Consider the following 8,925-nt stretch of genomic DNA (forward strand, 5'->3'; position numbering starts at 1 on the left):
CCCAATCAGTACGATTATGTTCTGATTAAAAGAAAAGAACGACATCTTTTGTATCTTATATATTGTATGTTGCTTCTTTTAAAATAGTTGAGTATCCTCTTCTGTTTATATATATATATATATATTGTATGTTGCTTCTTTTAAAATAGTTGAGTATCCTCTTCTGTTTATACACACACACACACACACACACACACACACACACACACACACACACACACACACACACACACACACACACACACAAACACATACACACACACATACACACACACACATCGTAAAAAATTGTGTTTACACATATATTTGTCGGAAAAACCTAAAAAGAAAAGAAATAATAAGACGTTGGGAGTTAAGAGTTTATTTATTATTCACTTTTGAAAATTGATACAATAAAATGATTGCGATAGAAGCATTTAGTCATTGCAATTGGCTGTTCTTCATATTGTAATACTATCTGTTATTTGAGAAAAAATTGGAAACTGCAGTTTATTGTTACGATTTATTATTTAGAAGAGAGAAGTTACTTAGAAGTTTTTATCTTCACAGATTTTGAATTAATTTTCGACGAATTTAAGCAACTTTTACCGTATATTAATATTCAAGATTTTAATGGCTATTCTTATTGCGATATTTTCTGTTAGTTTGGGTATATTTTATTGTTTATTAACATTGAGAATAACCTAAGAAACGTTTGTTCGATCTCTGTACTTGAATTATATAATTTATTAAATATTATCTGCATTCAACAACTTTGGTTCGTAGCGAGTATTTATTTTTAAAAATTTTAGCTCTATATATATATATTTTTTTTTTCTCTCGTGTGCATTGAAATAAATTGGTAGCTTAATTCGTGCTTGTAATATCGTAATTGTATTCGACAGAATAGATTTATGAAATGTGTCGAGAACTCTCTCTCTCTCTCTCCCTCCCCCTCTCTGTGCCATTTTGTAAATTAATAAACAGCTGTAAGCCCCTTGATCGATTCGTGAAATAAATATTACAGATAATGTTCATTTCACTGGACATCTGGGACACTCGTAGATCGAATTGTTATCGAAGGGCAATCAGGAAACGAGGATATTTTGGATTTCGGCGCATGTCGCGAACGCGTTCTCGTACGAGAAATCTAATTTATTTCGATGTGCAGGGAGAAACTTATGTGATCTCTGGCTTCGCAGAATATATATTGAGATCGCCGGGAGGGGAGAGAGGCTTTTCGAGAAAAACGACGTCTTTACGTGAGTAAAGGGAGATAGTTGACGCTTATGTTAATAAGGTCGATGCGAAGACAAGTTTTTACGATTGCAACGTAGAGGGAGAAAGAGCCTCTGCACGATTCGGGCTCGATCCCGATTCCCGCGCAGCGCAGCGGCGGTGACCCACTGACCTGGAACCCTGGCATCTCGCGCTATCGGTTGATCCAATTTTCCCGCGTGTCGTTGACTCGTTCCTGCGTCAGGACGCGCCGTAGGGATGCGTTCGTCCCTGGTAGTCATCGATTTCCAGGAATGGGAGCTGCGCCCCAGTGAGCCGCGCGCCGAATCGCGCGTTCTCGATTCTCCTCTCGGCTCTCCTCTCTAATATCTCACGTACGTCTCTCTCCCCCCATCCCTCTCTCTCTTTTTCTTGTCTCTCTTTTGGCTCCGTGATTCGCCGTGACTTCCCTCAAGTGTGTACCACGTCGCATCTAGGATTGTGAGGTCGCGGAAACTACGCGGGATCCTCCCGCTGGACCAGCAGCAGCAGCAGCAGCAGCAGCAGCAGCAGCAGCAGCAGCAACTCGCAGTCGATACCGCTGCTGCGTCGAGGAAACGCGAAACGAGGACGCGCGCGACGGACAGGGAGAGGATAAACCGAACTCTCATAGCTGAAGAATAATGACAACCGTGCTCTGGATATTCGATATCGGGCCCTTTGATCAAGTCTCTCTCGCGGTTTCGCGTTACTGATCTTCGCTCAACTCGCGGACAACCGAACCCGAAGTAGAGTCATAAATGACTGTCGATGACTCGAATATTTAATATCAAATGCGAAATGAAGACGTTTACTTGTCCTATTCGTTTCATCGTGAGAGCAAGTTTGCAGTGATATAAGACAGGGAGAAAGGATATTACACAAGTGTTGGAGCGTGGTAAGATAAATACGAAGGAGAGAATAAACATGGATAAAGATAATAATAGATAATAATAAAAAGGGTAGAAGAATGATAGAAATGATCGAAATGCGATTTATGAAATCATAATGTCAATCACCGAAACAAAGCTGACTCTCTCGAGTAGATTTAAGATTTGGAAACACAGAAAAGAATCTCAATGCAACGGTGTAATAACATTATATCGTTGCGTTTAGAGTTTTGGAAAAAAAAAAAACAATTATGAAAGTAACAGCTATACAAACTTTGATAATTATTTGCAATAGAACCTTTTCTGAATTTTTTGTTTTTTTTTCTTGCTATCTTGATAAAAATCTTTATTGCGACTTAAACAATGATATAACCAGGGAAAAATGTGTAACCTATTTATTTGCCAGTATAACTTTTCCGATTTTTCCGAAAGCCGATTTCACTCCTAAATATGACTAATATAATACCTATAATAATTTATTGTGTCTATTTCATTGTATATCATTGTGATTGAACTTATCGAGATTATTAAACCTTTACTAAATGGATGAATTTATACTATGTACTAAAAATAATCGAAACTGAAAAGATTAGACAGATTCTAACGTAAGGTGAATTATCACACAAATTCTTAGCTTTAAAACACAAAAATTATATAAAAAAATAGTTTGTTTTTTTTGGAGAAGATAGAATTCCGAGAATTTTATTGTTTATCGTTTCAATTTCCGACATATTGTTGAAATAACGTGCGCGATAATTAAGTGATACCTTTATTGCCTGCAATTACTTTTATTGCCTCCTCACAAGGTACGAAATACAAAGTACGATATCGAGGATCGAGGAGCACTTTGACCTGATGGAGTCACGTTCGTTATTATAAAACAATCAAGGAGTTTTCAGATTGTCGGAATCGTTGTTTTAATTTACGTGTCAATGTCTACGAAGAAAATAACATCCTTGAGAGCGATTGGCAACAAGCTCCCTGCTCTAATTCGGATAATTCTCTTCGCTTTGTTTTCTGCTCACGCCACGCGACGACACGCTCATCTACATTAATTAATCAGGCGTTGGTCATTTATCTATCACAAAATCACTTTCGTATCAAAGTACACTTCGAGTGCAAGCGCGACAATGTAGACTTAACGCGCTTTTTTCGCACTTTAGTCGCGCTTTAGTAGCGCGAGCTACAGTTCGCAAATTTTTTATTTTTTTTATTTTTCTTTCCCTTCTTTATTATACTTCAAAAATATATTAATATAAAAATGTTTTATCAGTTACCATGAACCATTTTAATTAAATTGTGTGTTTATAAGACGTTTTGAATTTGGCAGGCCACTTATTTCATAAATGTTCCTAAATCAATTTGAAGTTCGTTTTTGTCTACTTGAAATGCTGAGAGAAATTATTTAGTTGATTTGTTATATTAAAAATATATATATAATCTCTTTATATAATCTATAATTATATAATGATATTCAAGATATTTAAGATATTTTTTCTATTTATAATTTGTATCTTTATTTATAATTTATAATTTAAATAAAATGAAAGAAAATTACTTCAATTTAAAAAAAGAATAGACAATTTACACATTTGACGTTTCGATTTTTTTTAAATTTAGTTTCTAAAAAATCTTAAATTCTGCATGTATCTACAATCAATGAACATGATGATTTATTACAGGTGCAGTTGAGAAATAATTACCGAAAATGAGTTGCATGTCGCAGTGCGCCAAGTACTTTCTCTGCTTCTTCAACTTTATTTTCTTTGTAAGTATACAAGTTTTCACTAATTTAGGAATCGAAACATATCATAATTCAGCAGTATTGCAATTAGCAATAATTCGGCGTTTATTTCTTCGCAAATCTTTACTTTGAAGTTATTGAGAAACATTTCTCATTTTGTATACGTTTAATTCAGCCAATTATATGTGTAGTATCAAAGAGTTAAGAAGGATTAATCACCATCGAAGAAATATGTAAACTTTCTCGGTGAGGTGTACAGTTGAATTACACGAAAGCTTCTCTCATAAAATAATCTCTCGATTCATACCGTTAGAACTTCTGATTTTTCAAATGTATTACTATATTACAGAAATGAACGCTAGAATAAGATCGTTTTACAGGCCACTATTGTGCTCGATAATACATATTAGCAAAATATGTCGAAAGTTCCTTTAGTTCTTTTATCAGCGAGTGCAGATATAATGTAATGTTCAATTCGCATGATGTTTATTTCTTAAAGCGTCTTATGACAGTCGATATCAAGATATTTATTTAGTATATAATCCTTGAATCAGAAAGAGAACTATTCGGTACATTTCATGAATTTAATCTATCGAACACGAGTGACGGATACGTAAGAGAGAATTGACCTATTTTAGTTTATACTTATAGAAAATTCACGTTGCTTCTCGGATGTTACAATTCAAAGTGTGTACGATGATTTTGCTCAAGTATATAAAAATTTAGACAGACACAAAGCTGAAAATAATTGTGTTAAGCCATTAAATTATGTATATAAAAATTCAAACATGATAAGCAATGTTGTAAAAAGCTTTGATATTTTAGCAACCAGCTTGAACGTTCTATTACGCGTATCAAGAATTTCTTCCAAAGGGAAAGGAGGTTATCAGTTCTATTATCACGTAAATAGTAATTTTTTGCGTTAATGAATTATTTTTTTATTTTAAAGCTTAGGAATGTCTCTCTTGTTCCTGATTTTGAATAGAAAAAAATATTAATATTAGGTTTTGTCACACATTTTTAATCATAAATTTCGGAAAAGAGAAAGAGTTGAATCTCCCAATTCCTCCTTGGATACGCCTTATGTCGTACATAATTATTTTAATAATCCAACAAAATTATTTTCAGATCTGTATCTAACTACTAAATAATTTTTTCAATATTTCAACAAAATCGTTCTTTCCGTGTAGGGACCAAGAGCAATTTTAAATTAAAAGGCTGATTGAACATAAAACTTGCGAGAAAGACGACATACAAAGTGAAATTTTTTGTGCAAAAATCGCAGGCAGGAATCGCCTGCCTGTCTCGAAGCATGAGTGTTAAGGCCTCTCTGTCTTCTTTGATAGCCTTGAGATTCTGCCACGAAGCAGAACGGAAACCTACACATTAAAACCTCATGTTTTTACAGATCGCCGGAGGAGCAGCATTGACTGTCGGTATCTGGCTTTTCGCTGACAGAACTTCCTTCACCAATCTCATCGCGAAACTCGATCAATCCGATTTGCTGGTAAGATGAAAACAGATTATTTATTGCAAACGTAGATCCGCATTATAGCGTTGCTGGATAAAGGATGGGAAGGGAAGGGAATCCAGGTTACACGCATTTGTCCCCAGACATTTCTTCTACCTTGTTTTTCGAGGAAGTCATTAATTGACATTGCGCGCGGCCACTTGCTCGCGTGATCGTAGCGTACAAGTGGCGAATTGGCTGGGTACCAAATATCCAAAGAAACACTTGTACACTTTGTACGAACGCTGCAAAACGGCGTATCCATGCCGCGCACGACGACGTGCAGCGAAGTTTGATAAATTTAACTTTCAAATCGGTCTTAATTCCTACCTTCGCGAGTTCGAACAAAAGCAGGATAAGTACTTTCGATAATTTAAACGAGCCGGACAATTCTCGGCGAAAATACCGGTTTGCAAACGAGTTCCGCTATATTAAAATCCTGCTGCCAGAGTCCACGAGCGTTTCCCGCTGCTTTGTTAAATGCGCGACGATTCTCGTTACCGAATTCTGACAAATTTTAAACTGGAGGTATTTATTATTTAACTCAACATCTATCTCTTGAACGTCGCGTCGTATTGACAGTTTTATGATGAAATATTATTTTCGCGTGAAAGCGATTGACTTTTATTGAGTCCCTCAGGGTCTCAGCTTGTTCCCCATATTGAATCTCATTTAAGATACCACATCAACATTTTCAAAATTAGAACTTACAAGCCAATAATCCCAGACATTTCGCTTGTAAGCCCGAATGCATATGCGCATAGATTAAAATAGGTCAGAACAGTCAATAATTTTAATTTAATCATTTCCTAACTAATTAAGTAATTATTTATTAGCACTTACAGTAGACCAAAAAACAATTTGGTCTGGAAAATAAATAAATACAAAATGTTTTTATTTAATCCTTATCCTACTAAGGAGAGTCACTAGTTACCGAGCGATTCCTGTTCGTGCAAGTTTCTTTGCGTCTTTCGGTAATTATAAATTATACTCCATTTTATTATTTTCCAAAATAAAGTGCCAATATTTATTCTAAAAAGTTGAAAGTATTTTGAATTTTTATTATTTTATTTTTTTGAATCATTCTGAAGAGGTGAAAAAAAACGGACAGATTCTAATGTCCCCGTTACTATGGATGAGATACCAAATTGTATCTAGTAGGATAAGGATAACTTAAAAAGTTTTATTATAGATTTTATTATAGATTTAGAATTGTTCCTACGTGTGTTTTTAGTGATATTTTAAAAATATCAATAAAATAATTAAATACATAAATATAAAAAGGTATTAAAAAATTCATATGGATGAAAAATAATTTACATTACATTTTTGCTTTGCAATTGCATATCATAGATCAGTAAAAAAAATTGCGTATTAATTGGAATCTCATGATTATTGTAGATTTGGAATAATAATATTACTGCGCAGGGCACATAATTATACTGATAATTATCTTGGACATCCTAAAAAAAGAGGACAGTATCCGGAAAGAAGGGCAAATGGCAAATGACTCAAGTCCCATTTGAAATAATTTTTTATAACATTTCAATTGAAATGTTTTTAAATTTATGTGATATTGTTTTCTATGTCAAAGCATAATTAATTGCATTTTTAACCAATTCTATCTGCACGGGCTGCAATTTTATTATTGTTTCTCGAAATTTATTGTCGAAAGAATTTCATGGCAGACGTCCTATCTTTCCTCCTCGTCAGAAATACATTAGAAGAAAAATGATTTGCACGTATCCTTACAGAGTCGGCTATTCATACTGCAAGTTTCTCTTGCGTAAGCGTGCTAATTACGTCGTAAGTTGTTTGTTACGCAATTAGCAGTAGGTGTAACGAGGAAGTTCGACTTGAACAAATTGGATTTGTTATTGATTCTCTTGCTTGATTATCATATTTCTCATATCAGTAGAAAAGCTCTTGTTTTTATACGTTTGTAAAAGGTATAAAAAATGCATTCTTCTTACGTATACGACGCATATGTCAGAAATATGACTCCTTATGCCTCGTTCTATCGATGGATCTTTTTATTGTTGAATTGAAAAATTATCTAATGCGGTTTGCATTAGTCTCGCATTGTACGTGCACGTGTGAAATGCAGATTTGTAACGAGAAACGCCTGACGCGTGTTATACCATTGTTTCTAACACATGAATACGTCGGTGTCACTATCGCATGTACGTGATTTTTCTATTACGTTATCGTCAAATCAAATATCAAATCGATAATGTAAACGCATATATTCTTCCTTCGGATTTCCATTTTAACACTAACATTTCGCCAAACACTCTTAAAAATTAAATGAAACATTCTTTGTAATTTTTTTTATTTTAGTAATATAATTTGATCTTTTTGACTATAAAAATATTTGTTACAGATTAATGCTTAGAAACATTTATAATTTTTTCTCATTCAAAATTCTCTTTTAACTTTTATTACAGTCTTACGTATTTGGGCGTTCTATTATTTAATTTTTCAAGCGTATTTAATAATATTTTTCTTTATGAACTTTTTCTATTATTCACGGAGATTTTTTTTGAAAAAAATAAGTTTGGTGAAAAGTAAATTTTCTTAGTAACATACCGTGAAAGATGTTTTCATTATTTTATAATTTAAAACGATAAAATTATCGCTAAAATAAAAGAATTATTTAAGGCTGTCTGAGTATTTATAAACAGTAATGTATAAATTCATTGAAATTTACCGAATAAACGTTCGATCCTCCAAAAGCTTCGACAAAGCTTTGAAATCTAATAAGTGGAATGCAGGAACTAGATCAGCTTAAAGATAAACGTCTATTTTTTTTGGAAAGATGCCAAAACGTACGATAGAAGATTTAATAGAGATAGCTTGCGAAGGATATGACATGTTTTAGATGATTTTGTTTGGTTTAATTACTAATTTATATTTTTTAATTTTATATATAGATTTTATAATTTTAATTAAATAATTTAATAAGTGTAAATGATTTACTTAAATTCTACACATATACTCGTTAGAGTTTTTAAAATGTTTTATCACTTTGGGGAATTAATTGTAAGTTTTTTTTAAGTAAGTGACTTTATTTGTACAGGTTGTTTTAAAAAAATTCACGAGAAATTACTTTCAGCACGTAGTGCACATACATTATAGGCTTTCTTTAACTACGAACCGTTTAATGGTACCGGATAATCTACGGTTTAACAAGGTGCTTGACTCTATAAACTACACGAGAGAGAAGGGATACAAAAAGAGTGATGTACCTTAAAGGCCGTAGTTAATGAGAACAATGAGAGAATGGAAGTTGCTGCTTCCTTCAAATAATTGCTACTGCAAAGTTATTTCCTTCCTTCATGCCTTTGGTTGCCTTTTATCGACAACATCACGACGTGTTTACACACACACACACACACACACACACACACACACACACACACACACACACACACACACACACACACACACACACACACACACACACACACACGACACACACACACGACACACACACACACACACACACACACACGTACGACGTACGTACTATACTAGTAGTAGTA

The 8,925-nt window shown here is 33.8% G+C and overlaps 1 protein-coding gene across 1 annotated transcript in view; it reads left to right on the top strand.

Annotated features, from left to right (window-relative positions):
* The first annotated feature begins 3,834 nt into the window (after nucleotides 1-3,834).
* The window catches only part of LOC105625627 (tetraspanin-1), an 18,267-nt gene continuing 13,176 nt past the window's right edge, over nucleotides 3,835-8,925 (top strand). Inside the window, exons 1-2 of the mRNA XM_012206950.1 lie at nucleotides 3,835-3,894; nucleotides 5,279-5,377. Of these exons, the coding sequence (XP_012062340.1) occupies nucleotides 3,835-3,894; nucleotides 5,279-5,377 (159 nt within the window). The remainder of the gene's footprint in view (nucleotides 3,895-5,278; nucleotides 5,378-8,925) is intronic.

This window comes from Atta cephalotes, assembly GCF_000143395.1.
Source record: "Atta cephalotes unplaced genomic scaffold scaffold00003, whole genome shotgun sequence".
Taxonomy (NCBI): Eukaryota; Metazoa; Arthropoda; class Insecta; order Hymenoptera; family Formicidae; genus Atta; species Atta cephalotes.